This window comes from Abramis brama, assembly GCF_963993115.1.
Source record: "Abramis brama genome assembly, chromosome: 20".
NCBI classification, from domain to species: Eukaryota; Metazoa; Chordata; class Actinopteri; order Cypriniformes; family Leuciscidae; genus Abramis; species Abramis brama.
In genome coordinates this window covers 23172656-23199999 of record NC_139982.1, presented here as the reverse complement: position 1 = coordinate 23199999, position 27344 = coordinate 23172656, and the positions used below count along the sequence as shown (strand labels likewise).

At 37.1% G+C, this 27344-nt stretch overlaps 2 protein-coding genes across 2 annotated transcripts in view; both read left to right on the top strand.

Annotated features, from left to right (window-relative positions):
- The window catches only part of ppfibp2b (PPFIA binding protein 2b), a 56164-nt gene extending 30629 nt beyond the window's left edge, over positions 1-25535 (top strand). The window contains exons 9-29 of the mRNA XM_084095222.1: positions 3622-3759; positions 7130-7333; positions 8060-8152; positions 10619-10730; positions 12055-12116; positions 12238-12313; positions 12450-12562; positions 13443-13510; positions 14701-14761; positions 15368-15509; positions 17489-17624; positions 17785-17907; positions 17995-18145; positions 18536-18647; positions 19123-19211; positions 19319-19441; positions 19546-19671; positions 21131-21319; positions 22683-22865; positions 23911-23976; positions 24879-25535. Of these exons, the coding sequence (XP_083951348.1) occupies positions 3622-3759; positions 7130-7333; positions 8060-8152; positions 10619-10730; positions 12055-12116; positions 12238-12313; positions 12450-12562; positions 13443-13510; positions 14701-14761; positions 15368-15509; positions 17489-17624; positions 17785-17907; positions 17995-18145; positions 18536-18647; positions 19123-19211; positions 19319-19441; positions 19546-19671; positions 21131-21319; positions 22683-22865; positions 23911-23976; positions 24879-24941 (2430 nt within the window). The 3' untranslated portion in view covers positions 24942-25535. The remainder of the gene's footprint in view (positions 1-3621; positions 3760-7129; positions 7334-8059; positions 8153-10618; positions 10731-12054; positions 12117-12237; positions 12314-12449; positions 12563-13442; positions 13511-14700; positions 14762-15367; positions 15510-17488; positions 17625-17784; positions 17908-17994; positions 18146-18535; positions 18648-19122; positions 19212-19318; positions 19442-19545; positions 19672-21130; positions 21320-22682; positions 22866-23910; positions 23977-24878) is intronic.
- Positions 23917-27006, top strand: rep15 (RAB15 effector protein). Its single transcript, XM_084095534.1, has 3 exons — positions 23917-23976; positions 25464-25535; positions 26025-27006. The coding sequence occupies exon 3, from the start codon at positions 26064-26066 to the stop codon at positions 26808-26810; it is 747 nt and encodes a 248-aa protein (XP_083951660.1). The 5' UTR covers positions 23917-23976; positions 25464-25535; positions 26025-26063; the 3' UTR covers positions 26811-27006.
- The last annotated feature ends 338 nt before the right edge of the window (positions 27007-27344 follow it).

Here is a 27344-nt window from a genome sequence, read left to right as displayed (position 1 = left end):
AAGAGTGTCTCCGTACAGTGTGATTTACATGTTTTACTGTTTGCTGTATGATTAACTGGCTTAAACCGGTGGGTTTGTAATCATACTTGTTTAGCCATTGTGTTTAGTAGCTGTTTGCTGGCAACTGTTCCTTTGATTTGTGTAGTATAATTTCCATAGTACTGTTTTTGAAACGGCTATGTTCCTTTAGCCAAACATAAACAAACTTGGCAAACATTCCATTGCCAAGTGGAACCACAAAAATAAACGCTAATTTGTGAGTTTCCGTTGTAGGATTTTATTAAAAAAAATTAAATCCGACAGCGCTGATTTGAGTCATTGTTACAATGTTTACAAAAGGTTAAATGATTAATGTGTGCAGTTTCTTTGCACTTCAGACACTTTTTTTACTTGGAATTCTGCCTGTCAATTATTTATTAATTCATTAAATATTTCATTAGTTATTATAAATTATTTACATTATGATGTAATAATAATTATATATGTTGAATATAATTTTTTGTAGCTATTGTTGTTTTAATGCATAAAGAAAAATAAAATAAATTTAGAAATGTTATCATCTTAACATTGAATGCCAACCAGTTTAATGTTATATTAGTGAGAATTGCCCTCTTTCCCTGGGATCATGTTAAAGGAACACTCCACCGTTTTTTGAAATAGGGCTTATTCACCTTCTTTCCTACATTTAGATAGGTGGGCAAATGCATTTTTGTCTCAGTGCATGCGTTGTTTTAGTTTGACAGGGTCGGCGCTAGCTTAGCTTAGCACAATGAATGGAATCCTTTGTTGCCAGCTAGCATGTCCTGAGTAAAAGTGATCAAAAAAACAAAACCCACCTAATTACTTCTTGTGGCCTGCGTATTCACAACGAGTACAAATAGCGATGCAGATTAACACTAGGCGATTTCCTAGGCAGATATTGACTTTATTAGGGACTATATTAGGGGGAAGCACAGGCGAAGTGCAACTGCTGGCACGCTCATCTTGATCTGACGCGCTGAGCCTGGTCATCGATGGCAGAAACTTCTCCCACTCGCCACAGCACAGACACTATTTCAGTCAGGATAGATTGGCATATTCCCCCACATTCACACCACCAGTTCGTGTTGGCTCTCATCCTCACGTCCTCAGGCTGTTGAGCGATCGCAACCTCCTCCTCCTGTCATTCTATTTCCAAAGCACGCAGCTCATCTTCTGAAAACTCTGTATGGTTCTGGCTCTGGATCGTTACTGTCTGAGAAGTCACCCTCTTCGTCTCACAAAATTAGCCATGTTCATCGCCATTCATGTATTGTAGGAAAAATAGCCAGCTATTATTCACGCCGGTATGTTGGCGGAAGTCGTGGGATTTCATGTGTTGCGTGATATCTCTGCGCCCAAGTAGCAGTGCTTCGCCTAAGCAGCAGTGCTTCGCCTGTGCTTCCCCCTAATATAGTCCCAAGTCAATATCTGCCTAGGAAATCGCCTAGTGTTAATCTGCATCGCTATTTGTACTTGTTGTGAATATGCAGGGAACAAGAAGTAATTAGGTGGGGGTTTTTTTTTTTTTTTTGATCACTTTTACTCAGGACATGCTAGATGGCAACAAAGGATTCCATTCATTAAGCTAAGCTAAGCTAGCGCCGACCCTGTCAAACTAAAACAATGCATGCACTGAGACAAAAATGCATTTGCCCACCTATCTAAATGTAGGAAAGAAGGTGAATAAGCCCTATTTCAAAAAACGGTGGAGTGTTCCTTTAAGGATTCCATAACTGGAATGCTTTGCTAACAATCATATCAAGATGGAATGTCAGAGATAGAGAGATAAAGACAGCCCTCATGTTTTTCTTGCTTGATAGTGCAAGTAAACTCACAGCTTAGACATGACCGTTTTCTTTAATACCATAATTCTTTAAGAACATAGGAACTCCAAGGCACTCGAATTATGTTGAAAAAAGTTGTTGGCTTCTTGGTTCAATTTGAAGTTGATTTATACAGAATTTGTAATGTTCTTCCCAACTGTGTGTATAGAGATGTTTTTTAGTTTTTGTTGTTGTTATTATAGATAGTTTAGGTTTAGGCTAGGGTTTCCCCAAATGAGTTAGGATATAGAAAAGTATTTTTTTAAGACGTAAAAAAGTCATGTAAATTAATAAAATCTTATAACTCCGTGGACGTTTTTGAAAATTTTTATGAATATTAAAAAAAAAAATACATTTTTTGTACATCAAAAACAACTGGAAAAGTCGAGACAGAGGCCTTATTGTATATTGTTGTGGACAGTGAGGGGCCTCGCAGTCAAAAGGAGTCGAATACCGGTAATGGAAAAATAGTATGCGATAGCATGTGATCTAAAGGTCCTAGATCACACAATTTTTAGTTTTTGTCTGCTGAAAGTTTTTTTTCCCGGCATTTTGTCAGCTAAACAATCAATATGTTGCAAACAACAGTACAATCCATTGAATGCACTGTATTATATGTTGTCATTTCTGTGGAAAAGTAAATATGGCACTACCCTGATTAAGGTCTATTGCATTATAGTGTGTGTGTTGCTGGTGGGTAATTGTGACTCATGTCCACTGTATTCCACAGAACTAAGAGATAATTAATATACCAGGGATGTTTGTGTTGCATTCAGTGGTTTTCATCCATCATCACTTTGCTTGGGACTCGCTTGCCATTCACACTTCTATTAGATTAAACTAATTAAGAGAATATGGATTTCAGAAATATAGATTTCGAGACATGAGCACACCATCTGTGGTCTATTGTAACTGTCCGAGCTTTCTGATCGTTAGAATGACATGAAATGTTGTATTCTGCTTCATAAACTAGAAAGGAGAAGTTGAAAGAGGAAGCGATAGTGCGGTTTTTTTTTAAGTTAGAGTGTTTAAGGGTAATTCTGGTTAAAGTATGAGGCACAACTTAGACCAGACAAAACCTGCTGACTTGAATATCTTTTTTGGGGGGGAATTTGGCCAAACTATTTAATAAACAAACATGCAAGAGGTGGACCATTTTTACATGATTTTATATATATATATATATATATATATATATATATATATATATATATATATATATATATATATATATATATATATATATATATAGGCTATATATATATATAGGCTATATATACATACATACATACATACAAAAAATTTTTTTTTTACATGTATGAATATTGTAATCATTCTGTATATATTATAGTACCACGATTTTTCCATCTGATACCATCATTGTATCTCCACAATACTTTTTTTATGAGGGCTATTATATGCACATATTTTGTGACCTTTTTGGCTTTTAAAACACTGGTTAGCAAAGGTTCTCAGAGCCCTGCTGAATTTAGCCCATAGTATCAGGAATGCTGAGAAACAAAGTTTCCCTCTTTTGGCCCTCCTGACTTTCTCACATACAGGCACCAGAGAGGGTGAGGAAGTAAAAATAGCGTTCATTGCTTGAGTATATTTAGCGGCGCTTAGCTTTGACCCAAGCGTTTCTGTGAAAGAACTTGGCCAGTGGAGCAGCGAGGAGCCGACTGTGTGCCGTGGGATTGTTACTGTATACAGTACAACTGTGTGGGTGTGTTTGTGTGTCACCATGTGTTCGCTAACGTGTGTGCGTGTGCTCTAGGAGCTCTTCAGCCGGACCTCACTGGAGACGCAGAAACTGGAACTGGTGGATGAAGTTTCCTATCTGAAACTCAAGCTCGTCGGCATGGAGGAGGAACACAACCACATAGATGAAGAGAACAAACATCATAAAGCCGAGGTACTGTATCAGACTGTCAGATCACACAGGGCAACGGGTTCATCCATTATAGGATGTTACTTGAATAATATCATATTAACTGTGTTCTTTAAACTACGGTTTAATCCTATAGTTGTTTGCTTCCTCTATTTTTATGGTCTGTCTTGTAGGGATGTCACAATATATTGTATGCAGTAATTTCACAATTCTCAATATCAGTTATATTATTAAAGCAAAAACTAATGGACTCTCAGTATAATATTTATTATAATTATAGTATTTATTAATATTTATAATTTAGGGTTAGGGTTATATTTTACATTTTTAAAATGTATTTAAATTTGTTGTTTTGTACTTTTTAATGTTATTAAATGCATTTGTCATTTTTATTAGCTTTCTTTAGCTTAAATTTGAGGTTTTAGTTTGAGAAATTTTTGTATTTCAACTTAAACTGTTTTCCGTTAGTTGGCAAGGAAGGCATTTTTAAGTTTTTATATAATAATTATATTTTGTTTTACTTCATCTTGTAGTATGAACGTTAAAAACTGAATATTGTTATAAGTTGTGTGGTGTGTATTTTATAAATATAAATATACACACGCATATATATTAATTTGTGAGTCAACATTTAAACAAGTGAAATTCTGGTTTAGATGTCCTGATTGAGAGATTGTTATATTCGTCTTTTTCATTGTGCCTGTGTCTTTGTTGTCCACCTGTTGGCTCTAATTCAATTGATTTAATACTTTAAGAAATATATTAATTGAAAAGTGTGTTGTTCGATAGAAGAGAATCTGATTTCAGACATGATATTGTGGTTACGAAGAGCTCCATCTTGAAATACAAGAACAGTAAACATGCTCAAAATATGAGCTGATATTTAATCTGATGTTTCCATATGGCACATGGAAACATAACTAGAGGACAGGGAAGTCATGGTGGCATGTTTATGTTGTAGTGTGTGTATATGTGGATCCTGTAGATTTATCACCTCTTAACACCTAATTACTTATAGGACTCCCAGAGTTACACACTGTGTATAGACAACAGACTAAACAGAAACACCATAACACTTTAAAAGTGCATCTGTCCTGAGCTTTATTTTTCTTGAACAGACTAAATCTTTGGCTTGCTGACTAAAAATTGGAAGGTTCCTTTTTCAAAGCATTTTCCCATAGTGGGTTTTCAAAGCATTTTCCCATGGGAAAACATGGAACATTTAGGGAAAATTACAATTGTGATTTTCAAGCCTGGAAGAATCATGGAAATTAATAGAAACTTAAAGTCATGGGAACTTTCATAGTGAATATGCATTTGTCTTGGTATCCTCATCTCAAGATATTTAGCTCTTTATGAGTGCTGTCTATATTGGACATTGGTCATTAGAAAAACTGGCTTTTCTTTTTCTCAATTAGTAGTATGTGAACATTTTCCTGGTGTTATATTTCAGGTAGGTACAGTATACCAAGGACTCAGAGAGACAAAAAAATGGGAAGGATTGTGAGCCCAATAGTCTCTTTGTTATGTCTTCATCAATCGTTTGAGCCGGGCTATCACACAGACTCAGCCTTTCCACACTGACAATGTGCTTACAGAAACATGATTTAACGATATGTGCACACATGCACAGACAATTACACATACACACTCAAAACCTATGTCCCACAAATGCTCCCAGTGCCAAAAAGGCAATGCACTGACAAAGGAAGATGTTAATCGTTAGAGACACAAAAGCATGCGGTGGGCCTAAATGGGAGACAGTGACAGGCAGTTTGATGAACGTGAAATGACAGACGCCAGAAGTGCTCAGTGCTTGTCTTGATGAGAATTCAGTACACACACGGTTTTTAACACGTATCTGCAATGGGTGTCATTCACCTTTAGAAATTAAGTGAAATGCAAAGAAAAGGCTGCTAATGGCCGATCACTGAAATGCATGTAGTATTTCCAGTTTATAGGGCACCGTACGTACATCTTACATTTAATATTTATACGTTTTGAAATTGGGATGTATAAACCTGCAACACTTGTGGCAAAAGTTAACAAAACATGAAAAATATGCATACGATGTACAAAAGAAAAAATTGTGTTTGTTGTTTCAGTGTTTTGGAAATTTCAATGTTTTTTGGGTAATGACTCAATCTTGTGTTTACAAGATTTTTTTACATCTTTTTTTTTTTTTTAAGCGTCATCTCACACTCTTAGTGTTGGGGTAACTGAGCTCTCCTTGCATTTGTTGCATCAACAAACACTGGCCTCAAGGGTGACAGCTGCAAGGCTCCATTCAACGGGACGGAATGGCTGAAATTCACTTTGAACATACCACAGTCACAAACACTTTCACCACAGACATCTCCCCCACTCACAAACCTTTAGCATGGAGCTAAATATAGGCGTGGAACGTGTGCCTTATCATCAGCTTTAGCATCAATGGGAAATATCATATGAAACTTCCTCTGGCAGACTGCATTTAGACTGACTGTTCACAAGTGAAAAACAAACCGAACATTAAAACGCTCGTTGCTAAAGTCAGATCTCTTAATCAGTGCAGAGCACTGTTGTACATCTCAGTTTTGATTAAGTATTACAGATTTACTCCCCATGTTGTCTCAAAAACAATTTGAATCACAAGCATCTGCATTTTATCCTATGAAATACAGTAGCTTGGTCGCCAGAAAAGCTTGCCCTCATATAAACCCTTCTGTAAAATTAGTAGGTCAGTAACTTATTTACTCTGGCAAAGAGAAGGTCCCATCATCACCTTTACTATTTATACAAAAGGGCATTGTTTCAAGCATAAAACAGAAAAAGTAAATATAATGCTGGCAACATGGAAGGCTGTTCACGTTTTTGTATTTTTGTTCAGTGGGGAAATATTTGGTCATATATATATATTTATTGCCTTTAATGTAGAGACTATAGATTTAGGTTTAAAAAAAAAAAAAAAAAAGATTTCCATTTTCATATCACAGTGCTATTAAATACATTGTTTGAGGTGTGATGGAAATAACACTTTAAGTTTAGTTTCAGAAAAATAAAATGACACGCTTATTGTGGTGTAAATGTATATACACAGTAGGACTTTGTTAGTGGACAAATTAATAAAGTGGCAGTTTGATTAAGATTTTAAAATGACTTTACTAAAAATATATATATTCTAAAAGTCCACAAGGCCAAAAGTTCAAGAAACCTGAACCTGGAAATACTTTTCTGGTGAGGACATGTGACTTATTAGAAACTAAAACTGGCTTCAATTCCACAAAGCTAAAGAATAAATATGCCTTTTTAGAGAAACCAGATTAATCACAAAATCATCTATGTCTATTCATAATTGTTTCCAAATCTGATCAACATTTTCCTTTTTCTGGCTTTCTTGTTTTTGCTCTCTCAGAGTGTGGTTAATCTAATTAGTGAACTACAGGAGCAGATGTGTAAATTCCAGGAGGAAATCAGCAATCGCATTCAGGAGCAGCGGGCCCTGGAGAGCATGGGGGACAGTAGCGCACGCGAGGCTCTCGACCAGAGCCCCGATGTGGGTCTTGGTGCCTCGGACGCTGAGGAATGCAGCTGCCGCTGTAGAAGCGGAGGAGAGAATGTAGGCAGATCCTCCATTACATGGTGGATTTACTTCAAGACCCTCTTTTACCTCTTTGCTCTACCCTAAAACATAACCATTCCCCCATCTCACTTTTGGACACTCCAACAGGAATTACTACTAACTGCCTCTTCCTACAGTGTCCAATATGTCTGCGGGCTCCACTGTGGGAATCTCATGGTTATTGGTGTTTGCATTGTGTTCTGATGAAAGAATGTAATTTATTTTGGGTGTAAACCTGCATGATGGATGCTCACTAACGCTAACGGTTGCTGAGTAGTTCCAGAGAGCTTCCAGAAAGGTTGTGGGCTTAGTGGTGACCCTATTAGATGTTTCCTCCTTGATCAATTCTGTCAGTTTTTGAGGAGCCAAGGCGTCTTTTTAAGAAACAAGTTTTCCCATGAATCTCCAGAGCTTTCTTGTATTTAACTGCACGGTGTGTGGGTTTCATGGGTCAATCCAAACCCTCTCCTCTGAATTTTCTTTGATATGAATGATCTTAGTGCAGAGCCCCTAAAGTGAAATTCGTATGGGAAAAGCCCCTGGAACTTTCGAGTGTGCGTAAGAAAAATTTTCCACATGCACAAGTGAATCTTGGGGGTTTATTTTTTCTACAAAGTCAATTTAGGGGCTCCATACCTTAGATAGCTGTTGCCAAAGGGATAGGATATTTGCCACCAAAAGGTAACGTGTAAATTTTCTTCTTTGCTTTTGTTCATTCTTTAGGCATTGCTACAAGAGCTTCGCCTTTTTAAGAGCAAAGTTGAAGAACTGGAGGGAGAGAAATCGCAATATGAGAGGAAGCTCAAAGCCACAAAGGTAATGTACTGTATATTAAATCTGACTCCTGTTAGCCTTCAGTCTACTAATTGGTGCTCTTGCGGTTTTGATTGGTTCATTATGAACTTCAACTACCACATCAGTATTTACTAACAGTCTCTTTAGCCATATTGGCTTAAACCCAAATGCAAACTCTCAATGCAACTTCTTTCTTTGATCTTGTAACTATTCTATACATACTAATTGGACTCTTTATTCAATAGTTCATTGCACTCACATTCTTAAGCTCTCCGCATAATGAACATCCCTCTGGCTTTCTCTTCCTTCAGCTTTCTATCACCTATTCTCTCCATGTCTGTTACCAGTCGCTCATGACCAAACTTTCTACCCTGAAGCTCACGGTCGAGCACACTCAGGTAGAACGACAGCATTGGGAGGAGCGCTGTCGGACAGCTCAGGTGCTTAACCCCACTCCTTATCCCTTGCCATCCTCCCTGAGGAGTATGACACAAAGGAGAGGGTGATGATGGTCCTGTCCAAAAATGGCACCCTCAGTACTTGCGTCCACAGTTTAATGTAGTGTTGCTGGATAACACCACTATAGAGATTGTTATAGAGTTCTTCAAGGTCCATTGAAGACACATGGGGAGTACCCTCTTGAATCATAAAATGGGACACCATAATGTCTCGTGGACCACAGGGAAACTAAAAAAATAAGAAGTGCCATTTTGGACAGGGTCGATTTCATTACATTTCCACCTCTGCTCGGGACTTGGAGGTCTACGTTTTCAACCGAGATTTTTGAAAGTTCCTTGAAAATATCCACTCCTTTGGTTGTTATGCCTCTCTGAGCTCCCAGTCTGAACCCCATTCTCTGTGTGTCTCTTGAACCCTCTTCCACCTATATTTGTTTTATTTCAGGGACGTTCAATCTGGGCCACCATCCTGCAGAGTTTATCTACAACCTCAATTAAACACACCTGAACCAGCTAATCAGGGTCCTCAGGATCTTCAGGAACTTTCAGGCCGGTGTGTTGGAGCTAAACTTTGCAGGAAGGTGGCCCTCCAGGAGCAAGATTGGACACCCCTGGTTTATGTAATTGATTTACTCAGTTGTTGACAAGCTTTTTACATGCATTGTGTAGTTTCCTGCAATAATCCTGCAGCTTCATGATCCCCAGTTCTCGTCTTGATGCTGACCTTTTTAGACCGCTCACAATTGCTCTCAAGAGCAAGCTTCACATGGTCCAGTGGCAATCTTTTAAACCATGTTATGTGTGGAAGCAAGCAATATAGGGAAACCGTACGAGTGGATGGGCTACTAGAGATCATCAAATCTGTGTTTGCCTCATGCTCATTGATGGAAGAAGCATGTGTATGTTTGTGTTAGTATTTGCGTATTCGTTCAGGTATGCATGACTACATCCTCCAGCAGATTGTAGGAATAAGGGTTGAGCAATTTAACATGGCGATATAAACAGATACGCACACCGTATTCGTATATACATCCTTTCTGTAGACTTCATTATGTCTGGTGTTTTTCTCTAGCCTGAAAATGCAAAAAAAATCCTAAGTTTAGTCATATTTGTCTGTCACTACCCACTCAAGCTTCTCTCATGTTTGACTAAACAACGGCAGATGGGGGGGGGGGTGTTTATTTGTCGTGCCATTGGTGGCACAGAAATGATAGAAGGGTCATGTGTGATGCTATGTGCTAACATTTGAGCATTTACAAGGTTAGTATGCTCTGAGGATGCTGCCATAGAATTTTTAGCTAATCACAAACTTCTGATGTGATGGGGCTGACGTACATGTAATCTCTTCAAGCTTATGTAAATCGAGTAGAAAATCTGTTATCTTGATTTTTAGCTTGCTAGGATGTTCATTAAGCTCAAAAGAAATAATTTTGCACCATTTTTTTCAACTATGTAGCCTACTGTAGATCCAGCATAGCTAGTTGAATGTGTTTTCTGGGAAATCATAGAGAGTTCTGCTAGCATTTTGGTGGTGGTACTTTAATGGTTGAAATATGCTACAAAGACAGAAAGTGTTTGCTTGTCTGTGGTATCGCAACTTTTCTTCCTGCTTTGTGAAGATTTAGTGAGTGTTATGTGTGAAAGTGCCGTTGGTCGCCCCCAAAATGGTGAAGGTCATTTTATCCTTATTTAACCTTGTTGTGCCTGACTGTCACATTTGTGTTGTCAATGTTAGATTCTTCCGTTCTCCCAAAAAGCACTAATGTGATAAAGTCCATTTTGAATATCCACCATGATGTTGTGTAAAATGTGTGCCTTGTTGTCTTTCTTACATGAAAATTAATAAAAATCGTGGTTTAAGCTGAAGATATTTGAATGATATATATATATATATATATATATATATATATATATATATATATATATATATATATATATATATATATATATATATATATATATATATATATATCATTTGAATATATCAAATGAAAGGTGCTAATCTGCTGAAGTGTTTCGTTTTTGTTAGACTGAGATTGCCAAACTCCAGCAGCTGCTTTCTACGAAAGATGCAGAAATCGAGAGTCTACAGAGTCAGCTTCTGTCCCGAGGAACCATCAACAATGACATCACAGAGAGAGGTACATCTAAGAAGATTAAATCCTAACGGTTGTCTACAACATGCTAACAAGGCCTTAACCCAGAATAATTTAGCATTACATTACTAAAAGGCACTTTCCATGAATAGGCAACAAAAACAGGCCTGAAATTTAAGCCCTGATTTGTTTGAATTACTGTTGTTTTATACAATAAAAATGAAATGGTTAGTTCACTTAAAAATGTTCGCTGTTTGTGGAAAGTACCAAATACTAGCTGCATGGGAGTGACGGTGTGTGTTGGAAAATGTACATGTGAGTGTTGAAATTACTAACATGTGGCTTTTTTTGGTAATCACTGTGGCCTCTGGTCTTCAACGCTCCCTGTTGTAGAGGAAGTGTATAAGAAAAAGCTGAGAGACAAACGTAAGCGCACATTTCAGATCAACATCTCAGATCCTCCCATGCTGTACCCCAGCTTGATTCAACTGCCCTTCAGCGTCTCTGTCAATCTGGCTAATGTACACTGGCATGCTGTCAAGCCTGTCGCACACATCCCCTCAGTGGCTACCTGGGTGTGTGTGTGTGTGTGTTTGTGTTTGTGTGTGTGTGTGTGTGTGCGCGTGGAGGGGTTGTTAAGTGTCTGATTCATGCTTGTCGTCACACCCTGCAGCCACTCATTGCTTTCCCATGGGTCTGTGAGCTAAAACTCATTCTTTACTATTAATGTAGGGCTAGGGCAATGGCCAGTTCAGAGAAAAGAAATAGATGAATCAACTAATCACCTCACATCTACTCTCTGTTGCTGAACTTCATTCTTCATTGTACCACTAAGCAGCTAATCTTATAATTTTTGCATTATTAACAGCTCAGTAGTAAATGTATTCTATTGACTCAAGTCTTACTCAGTCATAATAAAGACTTTACCATAGCTCAGGAAGATTTGGTTAATTCTCGTGAATCAAAGTCTGATTCTATTGAATTGATTTGTCCTAAACTTTTAATTTTTCATGTGTAGAGGAATATTCAGTTAAATCTGTTGCACATTACTATGTTTTTGTATGGTAAATCAGGGTGCATTTTTTTTTTTTTTTGTATTTAGTGTACATTTTCCTGTTCAAATTTGATGCTGTCAGCTTAGATATTGTTTGTTTGTTCAAAAACTCGAAAAATGTGTCTCTGATTAAATTGTGAATTATATCATATATATATTCATATATCTAGAAAGATATCCATTTAAGTTTCTACAGTGTAGCTTGCTTCTAGTTTAACTACAGTACATTAAATGCTGTAATGCTAATCATAATTTAAAGTTTACCATAATGATGTAATAGTGCATATGAACTGAGTTTTGCTCTTTATGTTCCAGATCAAGAGTTACAGCGGTTAAAAACTGGAATGGAGACGCTGATAGCTGCCAATAATGAAAAGGTAAGTCAGTATCTGTGCACTTGGCATTGGTTAACAAAATCTGCAGGAAGCACCATTCATCTTGTAACATTTCGAGTGGTTTGCTGATGGGCTGAACATCTACTCCATTTTGTTTCTGTAGGATCGCCACATAGATGAACTCAATGTTCTTTTGGGCCAGTACAGAAAATTGAAGGATGGCTTGGCCCTTTCTCAAGGTACGTGGTTATTTGTTGGACAACCTTTGCCTAAAACGCCATCTTGCTTCTTCAATGTTTTAGTCACCTTTGCTCGATGAATTTGACCCAAAACAAAGCTAAAGCTGAAGCTGATTCTGTTTCTCTCTCCCTTCAGTGACCAACGATACGTTGCTGTCTGGCAGCAGTGAAGAGGATCTTTCTGGCAACCGAAAAATAAGAGCCCTGACCCATAGAGTGTGCTCGGACATCATCAGATCAGAACTACAGGTAATGTTTCAAAGGGGTCATATCATGAAAAACTGTATATTCTTGCTTCCCTTTCTAGTACAATTAGGCCATTTATGGAAAAACAGTTTAGACTGTAAGACTGTCATAAGATTGTCCGTGTTTTCATATCAATTGAGTGAAGAAATGAAGCAATAGTAGTTTTATGTAGAAGTCTTTCTCTATTGTTCAAAAGTTTGGGGTCAGTAAGATTTTTAAAACGTTTATGGAAGAAGTCTCTTATGCTTACCAAGGCTGCATTATTGCTGCATATTTGATCAAAAATACAGTTATATTGTGAAATATTATTATAATGTTGTACAATGTATTTATTCCTGTGATGGTAAAGCTTAATTTTTAGAAGTCATTACTCCAGTGACATGATCCTTCAGAAATCATTCTAATGTGCTGATTTGCTGCTCAAGAATAATTTCGTATTATCAATGTTGAAAACAGTTGTACTGTAAAATCCATGATACGTTATTTTTCCAGTATTCTTTAATAAATAGTTCAAAAGAACAGCATTTATTTAAAATAAAAATCTTTTGTAACATTATAATTGAATGCATCCTTACTGAATAAAAGCATTCATTTCTTTCAAAAACTAAAATCGTACTGACCCAAAAATGTTAGTGTATGTGTAGTAGAAACAGTCAGTTTAATTTGACATTGATTGTAAAGTAAAATGATTGTGGAAAAACTACATTATGATTGTTTTTGGTACAAGAAACCTTGACTAATATTCTAAGTGGACTTCAGGGGAAAGATAAAATGCAAAAGCAAAGATTATATCCCATTTGGTCAATATTTCTATTCAACTTTAGTTAGGTTTTATGTTCCTGCTGTTCCCAATGACAATTTCTGTTTATTTTCCTCTGCATAGATGTCTTCCCGAGGCCCGTCGCCACTCCTGGTCTCTCCTCCATGTCTTCAGAGGGAACTGGACTCCAGGTGAGCGAGAGGTTGTATTATTAACAGTACACTGATGATAGCGGAGTCTCAGAGGTCTCAGTGGGACGCTTTACGTAAAGGCATCTATGGGAGAAGGACCCTTTTGCTGCAAACTCGCTGTCCTAATCGTTCAGCCAAGCTAATGTGATTTTGTCACCTCTATCTCTCTTCCTTGCACTCCATCCCATTCTATCCTTCTCCGGCCCAGCTGTCGCAGTATACAGCCCTCCATGGAGACCTCGATGGTATCCATTGGCGATTTGGGCTTTTACAGCAGACAATGGCAAGTGCAGTGTGTGTGCTTGTGCTTGTTTAAGAGGCTTTCTAATGTAGCAGTGGCTTTTTGTTGTGATGTCATTGCCATACGCCACACACACGCTGTTTACACGCATCGATCTAGTCTAGGATGATTGGACCTCTGGTGTATGTAATTATGTTAAGACATTATGCACCCTATCCCTCCCAAAAACAGTCAGTTTCTAGATGTATTGTTTTTTGCAGTATTTTAGCAACTAGAAAAATAAAAATAAAATAAAACTGAAAGTTCAAAAGAACAGCATTTATTTAAAATAGAAATCTTTTGTAACATTATAAATATATTTAATGTGACTTTTGATTAATTTAACGCATCCCTACTGAATTAAAGCATTTTTTCTTTTAAAAAACATAATTTCTTACATTGTGAAAGGAAAAAAAGAAATGATAAAAAAAAATGACATTGAAAAATGTTAATATGGGGCAAAAGCTTTGTAAAAACTGCAATTTTTATTTTTTGTGTGTGTGTGTTTTTTCCCACATAATTTAATAATGCAGTCTTGCCTTGAGATTTCAAATGTCAAATCATTAATTGCATTTTAAATTTATATTTGACTGGAAAGATGTCATTGTCACCTTGAAAATGGTTTTGTCATTTAAGGGCTTAATTTGCTTTCGAAAATTAAATAGAAAATGATAGTTTTCATTTTAATCTTATATATGGGAAGGTTTTAGGCTACATTAAAGCTAGTTCATAATGTTTTTGGTTCTTGACCTTCTAATTTCAGTCGTCTTTTGTTTTTTTAACCATGTGTACTGTGCTTCCAGTGTAGACATTTGTTAGTCCATGATAACCTGAACCAATGAGATGCTCTTAGTCCACAATAACGTAATCATAGCTTGTTTAATATAATTGTTCATGGTTTTATTTTCAGGTCAATGCAGCGAATGCTGTCCACCAGCTTGGAAGAGCTCCAAAGTGGAAGCTTACAGATGGTACAAAAACCTGAATCATTTTGCTCTAAATAAACGTGACTTTTGCCAACTAACTCATCTCATTAACAAAATGCTTTTAGTATGAATGTCTCAGCTCAACTCAAATCTCTTTAACATTAACAATTGTGCTTTGTATGTTTTAACAAATGACTTGACTCACCTAACTGAGTGTATGTTTGTGTTTATACTGTTGGTTTTTCTTAAGCATGTAGTGGGCCAACCAGTAGAGGCTGTTTTAGAGGTACTACAAGCTAACATGACCAATAAAACTAAAGCAAACATAACCACAACAATAGCCTTTGCTGTATGCATATGCATTAATTAACATCACACATGCTTTTCTTTTTATTTGCATGGCTTATTTAATAAAAATGCTTATTAACGAGAAAACACTTACACCTGATAGTAGGCTAGTGTTCGTTATAGTCATTCTAATAAAATGTGTATTTATTTATTATATCATGTATCATTTTTCATTAAATTCTAAAGCTGTTTGTAATTATTGTAAATTTATATGGTTAATATAATTAATATACTCATACTGTAGCAACATAAAAAACTTATGATAAATATTTAATCACTAAGATAAATACATTTCTTCTGCAGAACCGATATACTCCAGAAAATAACAAATACCAGACGCTCCCGGGCAAGTTTAGTCGTCCAGAGCAGAATGGCGTGAGACTTCTGCCGTCTTCCCCTCTACAGCTGTCTCCTGATGAAAGTGAAGACAGTGAATTCAACCTAAGTAAGCAATCGTCTCACAGCACCCAGAATTCCTTGTCAAAATCATTTTTCACATGGGCTGTGTCTGAAAGCAAATATAAGTGAGCAAGCATAGATTTAATATGTACAATGTTTATTTTTGGCTAGAAATTGAGTCATAATATATTAAATTCTATTCATGTTTTATAGACAGTGTGTGTGTATATGTATGTGTCTATAGAAATTATATAATTATATATATATATATATATATAAAATACAGTTATATACAATACAGTTATTAATATATATATAATATATAATAAATGTGTATGTATGTATACAAATTAATAAATTCATACATTTACTTTTTAGGTATATTAATAAATGTATCTTTCGGACACACCCATAATTTCTGTTTTATACCATGACCTTTGACCTTCTTAACACTGTGTATCCTCAATCGTATTTGACCGTGCTTGTTTGCTTTTCCATTTTCTGAGCTCAACAGACTGTATTCTTACTACTTTTGTGCTCTAAGCTTTTCGACCATAACAGCTTTTTTAACACTACGGTGTCTTTGCATGGGCTTCTGTGTATCTTCCCTTTACTCTTTCTCTTGGACTAATCCATCTCTCGGGCTTTGTGGCTGTCTCCGCACACGTTTCCTCTCTCTCACTCCGTGCGAAGATCGCTGCCGAAGCGCCAGCGCTCCAGCTTTAGGTATTGTCCTCTCAATCTCACGTTAGCATGCGACCACAGAGCACACTCTTGCTGTGTCATATTGGATTTAACCTAAGCTCTCCTATCCTGATTCTTTAAAGCTGAAAGCAAAGAGTTTTTTTCTCTCTCTCACACTCACACTCTCTCCCTCTCCTCTCAGAGATTAGACTTTGTTTATGTGAGCCTTGCTGCTTTACTTGGAGTTTAAACTGGTGCCATGTGATGAAAATATAATGTACTGTATATGGAAAAAAGGAATAAGGAAAAATCCATTTAGGTTTCATATACAGAAGTCTAATGTTAAAATCCAGAAACTTTTATGAGCGTTTACAATGCTTTGGTTTGGTTATTATTCAAAGTCTTGATTTATCATAATTTATATCATATTATATTATATTATTAATAAATACATATATAATATGTGACCCTGGATCACAAAACCAGTCACAAGTCGCACGGGTATATTTGTGGCAATAGCCAACAATACATTGTATGGGTCAAAATTATTGATTTATCTTTTATGCCAAAAATCATTAGGATATTAAGTAAAGATCATGTTCCATGAAGATATTTTGTAAATTTCCTACCGTAAATATATAAAACATTTATTTTTGTGAGTGAATGCAATCGCAAACATAAATGGACAACTTTAAAGGCGATTTTCTCAATGTTTTGATTTTTTTGCACACTCAGATTCCAGATTTTCAAATAGTTGTATCTCGGCCAAATATTGTCATATCCTAACAAACCATACATCAATGGGAAGCTTATTTATTCAGCTTTCATATGATGTATAAATCTCAATTTCTAAAAATTGACCCATGTGACTGGTTTTGTGGTCCAGGGTCACATATTATTAATCAATTTACAGTACATCTAATCATTGAATTGAATTATTATACAATTATTATATAATTGAGTTGAATAATCCATTATTAATATAAATTATATTTATGGATTGACCTGCTTTAAATTATATTAGACTTTTCTTTCCTGAGAAAATATTTTCTTATTTTCTATTTAATCAGCAGCAAAGGCTATTTTAAAAAAGTATTATTCTACATTTTTGGAATATATGAGCTTAAAAGCATATCTAAAACAGCATTGTGATGTTAGTTTTTCCTTTTTTTCCTTCTGCTCTCTTGCATGGCTAATATTTGGCGCAGGGCCGCGGAGAAAGCATGATCAGTTTGTGGTTGGTGGGTACAGATAGAATGTGTATTCAGTCCAATAGTGAACCCATAAAAACATAGAAACACATAACCCTATCAGAACAAGTGGATTACTTCCTGTTCACAGGAAAGACAGAGAAGACAGATGACTCAACCTTGTCTGACCTTTCGCCAATGTCATCTGGAGTAGAATCAGGTCAACAGTCCCCTGTTTCACCAGAGCACAAGAAGAACCAGAAAGGCATCCGAAAACTATGGGGAAAGTGAGTTGGTTGTTGACAGACGGCATTCGATAAGCATTTATGTTTCATAATGTGATATTTTTTTTTTAAATTAGCAAAGGACAAAAGTTGATTTCATCCATCAGGATACTTGATTGGATCATGAAAAGTTTCGTCACATCTTTTTTCCTCTGCTTCACAGGATCAGGAGAACCCAGTCTGGCAGTCTTCCAGCTGACGGTTCTGATTCGGATTTTAAGAGAGGGGGTTTCAGAGCCACGGCCGGCCCACGACTCGCCTGCCTGGGCATCGGTTCTTCAGCGCGGTATCTAAAGCACATACAATGAGATCTGTTCTGAAACATATGTAAGCACCATTCCTGTTTCTCATATTCTACATTTGTGTTCTGCAGTGACACGAACGCCCCCTTCTCGAAATGGTCATGTGATCAGGTGTGTGCATGGATGGAGGACTCTGGCATGGGTCAGTACGTGCATATGGCCAGACAGTGGGTGACCAGCGGTCAGACTCTACTCTCTGCCTCCTCGCAGGACGTAGAGAAGGTGAGAGATACTTCATACAAGATATCAGGGATAAAGAACATATGCAGACCTGTGGTTTCAGGTTGTAACAATCTGATATCCTCATGCAACACCTGGCGGTTCCTGTAAAATGATTTGGCCATGCCTCTCGCCTCAGGTCGTTGTGGTGCCACTCAAATTCTGGTTTGGTTCTACCTGCCAGGGCAGCTTTAACCTCTGTTCCACGCCAGTAATGCTGCGCGACTTTCTCATTTGTTCTGCCTTCAAACTCACTCAATTAAATGTTCGACTTTATACTTCCTTAATTGAGCACTTAAAAAATGTCATTCCTTGATATTGATGGATTCCATTAGCAAAGAAATAATATGCTGTCACAACCATCTTGATTTTTGAATTGATTTTCACATTTAGGATCTGGGAATTAAACATCCACTACACAGGAAGAAGCTCCAGCTGGCTCTCCGCTCCTTCAGCACCAAAACCACAGAGAAATCCTCTGAACTCGACCACATCTGGGTCACACGTATGTACCTATGAACAAATCAATTTTCATCACTCTTTTTTTGTTTGTGGCACATATGGAGGATTTGGAGTGCTGCTTAAAAATAAAATGAAGAAATCAATGAACAGTAATAATTAACATATAAATAATGTTAATAAATCTAGCACCTTTTAAAGTTGAAAAATAAATAGTCTATATACATAGTATAAATAAGTAAATGCTACATTTAAATTTAATTTTATAAAGCATTTACAACTGGCTTTATTAACTACATTTTAAAACATGAATTAAATAAATATTTATAAATGAATGTCTTTAATTGTCAATTTGAAAAGTGATTTATTTGAAGATTTTGTGACTGAATAAAGTGATAATTGATTGCTTAATTTATTTTTTTAGGTGACCCTGCTAGTGCTCTATACATAGATATTTTAGAAAATATAAACAAGGAATTACAGTTACACTCATATAAAGAAACCATGTTATTTCTACACAGGATGGCTGGATGATATCGGATTACCGCAGTACAAAGACCAGTTTCATGACGGACGTGTGGACGGTAGAATGCTGCAGTACTTGACAGTGGTAAATATCTTTGTTAACCTTTAGTGCCTTGCCAATCAAATTAAAGGTCTGGAATAAATGTACTGTATCAACTGAGATTAATATCGGTACTTTCGTTTCATTTTCAGAATGATCTGCTGTTCATGAAAGTCACCAGCCAACTTCATCATCTCAGCATCAAGTGTGCTATCCACGTCCTACATGTAAACAAGTTCAACCCCAACTGCCTCAAAAGAAGACCTGGAGATGAGGTGTGGATGAAATAAACAGAAAACAAAGAGAGGGCAATCTACTTCTGCACATCCAGGACTAATAATGCACATTATGGATATGCTAATTCATGTTGTTTTGACAGAACAAGACATCCCCTTCTGAGGTCATCCAGTGGTCCAATCACCGTGTGATGGAGTGGCTCAGATCAGTTGACCTGGCAGAATACGCCCCCAACCTGAGAGGCAGCGGAGTGCATGGAGGACTTATAGTGAGTAACTCAAATCAAACTTACTGTTACTAATTAAAGGTGAATAAATAGTTTCTGCGACACTAGTGGCACTTAGCGGAATTACAAAAATAAAGCATATTTGCAAACGCCTCTTTTGCGCGTTGCGCCTCACCCAACTGAAACATCACAAACACGGGTGCTTGTGAAGGCATGTATTAAACGGGTAGAAGTACACTAATTTCAATAACAATACATATTAGGAATACATTTAGCTGTGCTATGTGTCATGAGTAAGCAATTGAGCTCGCTTATGTTTTGTAACGCATTGCATCCAATTCCCCATTCGCTTTGACGTGTTCATGACTCGTTTAATCTTTGAAGGTCTAAATGCAGTGAATTTTGGATTGCACTTCTGTACCCAAACTTGCACTATTGGTTGGGCTGGAAAGAGATTGACGGATCTGGGCCGACAGCTCTCAGTGTTTTGATGGTGCCTGGGAGGCGATAAACCAATTAATGGCATATTAATGATGAAAAGTAAACTGGGTTGAGAGAATGTATTTTACCATAAAAAAAATCTTACTTCACCTTTAATGAAAGATTGTGGGTTCTTTTCACTTTGGCCGGTAAACAACTAGCAAACCGGCAACCTTAGCCACCCTATAGCAACGCCCAACAACACCTTAGTAACCATGCAGAACAATCAAGCAAATGCATATGAACACATAAAATACACTGGGAGCGCCTAAGCAATCTCTTAGCATCCTAGCAATCACCCGAAACTTCCTTGTAACCTTATACAAAACACTAACAAATGCATATCAACACCCTAAATCCTGGTCAGAATGCCATACAAAATGCATTGCCACCTGCTATAAATCACTCAGAACACCTTAGCAACCCCATAGCAACGCCCCAAGCAACACCTTAGCAAAACCCACTCAGAACTTCATAACATAACTTTATAGAAACTCCCTAGAAACTATCACGAAATGCCCTAGCAATCATCTAGATTCTAGAACACCCTAGAAAAGGCATTGCAACAAGCTAAAAAACACTCAAAACACCTTAGCAACCCCATAGCAACAACCTAGCTAAAACCACTTAGAACTTCATTACATAACTTCATAGAAACTCCCTAGAAACTCTCATGAAATGCCCTAGCAATCATCTAGAACACCCTAGAAAATGCATCGCAACAAGCTAAAAACACATTAGCAACCCCATAGCAATGCCCCAAGCAACACCTTAGAAAAAAACACTCAGAACTTCATAACACAATACAATTTCATAAAAACTCCCTAGAAACCATCAAAAAATGCCCTAGCAATAATTTAGAACATGCTAAAGACCACTCAAAACACCTTAGCAACCCCAAAGCAAAAACCACCTAGCAAATTCATAGCAAAACCCTGAAAACTACTCGGAACTCAATATTTGGGATATTTGTTTAATGTATTTCTTGCTTCAGATTATGATATTTTTGTTTTTTTGTCAGATCTTGGAACCTCGTTTTAACTCCGACACCCTTGCGATGCTCCTGAACATCCCCCCGCAGAAGACTCTGTTGAGGAGGCACCTGGCCACTAATTTCAACACGCTGGTGGGCTCTCAGGCTCAGCAAGAGAAACAGGATTTCCTGGAATCATCAAACTACACGCCGCTGACCACCACCGCAAAAGTCCGGGTAAGAAAAGCAGTTCACATTTGCTGACCAGATCTTCAGAAACACCTTAATCCCTGCCAACCGTAGACCTCAGAATGAAGATGCAAGCCCTTACACATGTAAATACAGACTCCTGCTTCAGCAGCCTGATTCGTGTTTAAGCTCAGCTGATGCAGCACACGTGTTTTGACACTTACTGTAGATTTTGCTTAGGCCATCTATACGGAATGTGCTGAGCGAATGGTCCTACAGTGTGTAACATACTTACTAAGCACAATGCAGCTTTAGACGAAACATTTAGTTCACCTTCGTCTTTTGCCAACCATTCATTTTTCATGATAAGAGAAAGAATGTTTTTTTTTTTTTAGATAAATTATTTCCGGTAAGGATGACTGACATTAAAGGGTCTCTTATTGTTGATCTTTTGCCTCACCTTATACCATTTTGAGTCTTTTACAAAAAATTTAAACTGATCCTGGAGATTCATGGACTGGATTTGTCTCAATATTTGGCACCGTTTCCGATTATGATAATTTGATGAATCGCAGTGTATCCTATCATATTTGCTGATATCCAGGCCAATTCATGAATTGATTGAATTTGGTAAACAAATATTTATTATTTTTATTATTTTTATTAATAAGATAGTTGCCGATATCCAGCCCAATTCAATTAATTAATTAATTAATTATGGAATTTAGTGAATGAATGAATGAATTAAAGTTGGTGGTAACATTTTTATTATTATTATTTTGATTAGTAATAAAACTATCTTTTCCACCAAACATGTAAACGCATATTGGAAACATCATTTAACAACAAAAATGTGCAATATATATTTTTACAGCATTTATTAACTTTTATTAATTATTTAACTTGTATTAACTTTTGTTAATTCACTATGAACTAACATGAATATTTCTATTAACTAAAATTAAGTAATGTTAACAGATGCAACTTATGATTGTAATAAATGTTAACAAGATTAAATGTTAATGATTAACAAGATTAATAAATGCTGTAGTAGTTTTCAGAATTTTCCCACAAACTTTATATTATAAGAGTATATTACTTTTATACTCTGTCTAAATAGAAAAATTAAACACAAACTAAAAAAACAAAATCAAACATTTTACATGAAACAAGTGAATTTTGGGCATCATAACAGTATGAAAGTGTGTGAGAGTGTTTTTAAAGATTAACCTTAAGTGAGCATTAGATGCCAGAATTCAAAAAAGTAAAAATAAAGGAATTATGTATGCATAGTTAAATATGAAATATCGGCCGATATAATGACATTTGAAAAAGATCTGATATTGGCAGATAGGTACTGATATACTGTTGTTAATCGCTGTTATTCATGCTGTGTATTTCTGTTCCTCAGCCACGTAAAATAGGCTTCTCCAGTTTCGGCCACCGTAAGAAGCGCGCTGACGACTCCACGGACTACATCTGCCCTCTGGATGCATCTCAAGCCCAGGACCTGCTCAACGGGGCCAACCGGCCCTACAGCGGCTTCAGGGGCCTGAGCCCCATCTTCGACAGGGACCCGGAGAGGCGGGAGCAGGTGGGAGCTCTACAGATCTGACGCTTGCACCCATATCCCACAAAACCACGGCAACCTCCCAACGACACCCTGCTTCTGTTCAGTGCCATTTTCTAACACCCCCAGCATCCTCCATTGACGGACACTAGACCGCAGTACGGACACTGCGCAGAAAGACTTGGATCCCAAGGGTTTAGTACATCATCTCACAAGGGAAACAGGGTTTAGTAGAACGCTTTTCCCAGAATAGTGCCACTTCACCTGTGATGATACTATATCATTTTTTGTGAATCGTTAAAAATGTATTGAGATTTAAAAGTATTCCATTTTTGTAACCCAACACCTACTGTTTCTAAAGACAGTGTGTACTATCTTGTGCAATATTTGCATATTTTAGAGTTATTTAATGGTATATTTATGGTGAATTTTTAAGAGGCACACAGACGACTACTTATGCTCAGCAGCAGCAGCACATTTTGACTAATCTGATGGTTATTTTCATACAATGAAATGCACAAGAGTATTTTTATAGGTAGATATCTTGCCTCTTCAGTTGAAGATAGACTAATGATATATAACGCAAAAAATTGTTACATAAACAATAAACCTCCTCGATCACAGTGATATTGTGTGTTTTTTCCAGCACATAGAGGGATGTTCCTTGATAAATATGTTTTCTTGGCTGTATGTCATTTCAAAACTTAATCATCTTGCTGCAATATGCAATATGATTTTGATAACAAACTTTGCACACACACACACACAAAAAAAAAAATCAATGGCATGCTTGATTTACAAACATTAAGCATTAACCTGCTGTCATCCATGCATCTGGCCACCAACAAATGGTCATTTTCACAGTGTGGAGAAGTGCATGCTGGGAAAGGATTTCATGCACTTGTGCAGGTACATTCTAATATACATTTCTCTATATTCACATTATTTGCACTTCATTACCACCCATTGCTTCTGCTTAATATTCCATCTATTAATACAAATATATTTATTTGTACTTGCGTTAACATTATTTAGGTTGATATATTTGATGGATATCTTGACATTTCAGATTCTGTGCGCTAAAGGATCAGGGATGCAGATCGAGGCCTTATCCAGGGGAATTAACAACCTCACAGTAAGGTTTTTTTTTTAACTCTGCAGTATCTATTAACCAATTAATGTTCTTAATAGGTTTAGGCTATAATTCTTAAATGTATATATTATTCTGTAATATATTAAGCAGTGTGAATATTGTGAATGTAAAATATAGACTCGTCATTTCAATGAAACGTATTGTAGCCTGATGCTTATAATGATGCTTATATTTTTGATTTACATCTACCAATATTACAATTCATAGTAAAGAAAGAAATCAATATTTATCTACATATTTTTAACACTCCCGAGACTCCCGAATTGCGAAACTAATCTACTAATACGCTTAATGACCAAATGAAAGTCACATTAAAACACAATTTTAATATTCACGTTTCTTAACTCTTTCCCCGCCATTGACTGAATTTTCCAGCAATCCATTTTTTCACCGTTAAATGGTAGGGGGCGCTGTTGCGCATCTTAAAGAGTCTCCAGATCAAAACATCGCTTATGCACATGTAAAATAATGTTATAATCAAACATTAAACATCATATCAAAACTGCCTAACATTTGTGATCTACTCAATATATCGAGCATCGTTCTGAATCCGATCCGGATGTAGTCTTTTACAAATGGTTTTGATTTTTCTCAGCTTTTTGTTCAAAATGTTCTTTTGATATATTGTATGTTCAGATATTCATACAACAAAATATTCTGGGGGCCATGTAAGTTTTGTGAAAATGAAAAAAATATCCTTTTTCTTTTTCTTTGGCAGGGATAGAGTTAATATTATTTTGCTAAATCCTAGAAGTGAATATTTAGCCCTAGTGTCACATATTGCAAACGGTTACTGACAAGTTTAGGTTTAACTCTGCTAAACTAGTTTAACTTGTGGAACGCTTCGCACTAATCCTGGCACCATCCCCTCCTCTCACTTCCAGTACTTACTGAGCCGAGACGAGCTCCTGAGAGGAATGAGACGCAGCCACACCGCAATAGTGTGAGCCACATTAACTGCCAAGAACCTAACCCACCTCACCCTCAAACCTTCAGGACTTCAGCTGTGCAACACGATCTCACCGGTTCACCGTCCAGCTCAAGACTATTGCATTACTGTATTACTGTTTGTTTTTGATTTGAGAGTTTATAATGCACTATATGAAAATGATTTTAAAACTTTTTGTGTAATATGCAAACAGCCCTTATTTTATATCTACCTCTACCTTTGTGTTTTTCATGTTATTGTGTTCTTGTAGAACTGGATGTGAGTAAATCTTTGTTTGCCCAGCAGTTTAGCATTTTCTTGGGCTTGATCTTTTTTCAAATCTATATAATATGGTAAAAGCAATGGTTGTTTGCTTGCTATACCTCTGTTAAATCCATCTCAAGGGTTGAAAGGGGTTTGTTGTTGTAAGGGGCTTTATGATGTCTTGTCCAACATGTCCCGTGACCCAAATGGCAAACATTATATTTGGGAGGTCCTTATCTGATGGTACAGCCTTAAATGCGCACACTTATTTTAATAGGACACCAGACAAGAGAAGATCGATCCGACTGCAGGTTCACTCTCACCCAATACTAAGGAAAGAATATTATTGGTGAGTTATTTTATCTAATGACATTTTACATGTTAGTGTCTATTAACGGCAATTCTCACTATTAGCTAGTTGCTTATTAGCATGCGTATTACTAGGATATTGGCTGTTTATTAGTACTTATGAAGCACATATTAATGCCTAATTCTGAATGACCATATTCTACATCCCTTAATCCTACCCAATACCTAAATTTAAGAATTACCTTACTAACTATTCATAAGCAGTAATTAGGGAGTTTACTGAGGCAAAAGTCATAGTTAATAGTGAGAATTGGACCCTAATCTAAAGTGTGACCACATTAACAACTATTTTTAATCATATAAATATTTATTTTTGTCTAGAAATGTTAATTTGTAATAATTGAACTTAATAAATATTTTTTTCTGTTAAATTTCAGTCATTATCTATTGGATTTTTAAATCAGATTTTTGGTTGTCCTTAAAGAAATGGTAAATGGAAAATGCAATAAAATGATGTCAATATTTCCAGTGTATAAGGGAAACAACACTTTGAACTGGACCAGCTGGAATGAACCAAAAATATCTCCAGTATGAAGCCAAAATCAGCATTTTCAGAACCTTATGGGCTAAACCCAACAAAACCTCCTCGGCGGACCTCATCCACCTCTTTAGCGACTGCATCCGGGCGGCTTCATCCAGAACAAAGGAGTGTCTGCTCTTCAGGGACCCGGAGAACAAGTTCAACCCAAGTCCTTCAACCCTAAGCGAGATCTTTCTGATGACCTTCATCCAGCACAGCCGCCTGTTGAATCTCAGCGACGCGTTCAACTGCACGGCCATGACCCGAGAACAGAGGATACTGTTGGGAGCCCACTGGGTCTGGGCCGTGCTGGATCAGCCGAGCAAGAACCCCCGGGTCCAGATCGCGGTCCAGGTTTTTCACCTGCCAGAAAGAACGGAGGAGAACGTGGAGGAACTGTCCTTGGATATCTACAGCGACATCATGCGCATGGCCGGGATGGATGTGGTGGAGAGAACCCAAGCCGAGAGGATGGTGGAGTTCTGCTCCTCCATCGGCAGAGACTGTTACGCGCTTTTTCTCTTCTTTGGTCGACAAAATGATGAGGGAAACATTTACGGGCTACTAAGCAACAACTTGCAAGCAGCTGTGGGGAAGTGTGTGAGGATTGATCAGGGTTTTATCGATCACTTCTTCAAAGGTGCGAAATGCTTTGCCACTTCAAGTGGGATGATGCAAGCACTGGTTGGTAAGGAGGGTGACGATCCTCTGACCCTGCTTGTTAAGTTCACCTAACAGCTGAGCTGTTCTTACTAGATTCATTAACAATTTTGGGGGGGTTTATTCTAATGAGCAGCTCACTGCTTGGTAACAGATGCTTTGAATGCAGCACTGGGTCTGTATGGTGATTATTTTCCCTAGACTTTCCAGCCTTAAAGGGATAGTTCACCCAAAAATGAAAATTCTGTCAGTAATTACTCACCCTCATGTTGTTCCAACCCCGTAAGACCTTCGTTCATCTTCGGAACATAAATTAAGATATTTTTGATTAAATCTGAGAGCTGGATCACTCCTCCATAGGCTTCTAAGGGATTGAAACTTGCCGGCCCAGAAAAGTAATTAAAGACATCGTTACAAGTGACTACAGTGGCTCAATCTTAAGTTTATCAAGCAACGAGAATACTTTTTGTGTGCAAAAAGTAAACAAAAATAACTTTATTCCACTATTCATTTCCTTCTCTGTGGTCATGTGTGTGATGCGTGTGACGTACAACCCAGAAGCGCTGCGCTGTTACACTGCGTGAACTCACTCGAGGCCCAGAGAGAAGG

Excerpts from the sequence above, each read along its gene's own strand:
- rep15 (XM_084095534.1), top strand. The coding sequence starts at position 26,064 with ATGAACCAAAAATATCTCCAGTATGAAGCCAAAATCAGCATTTTCAGA.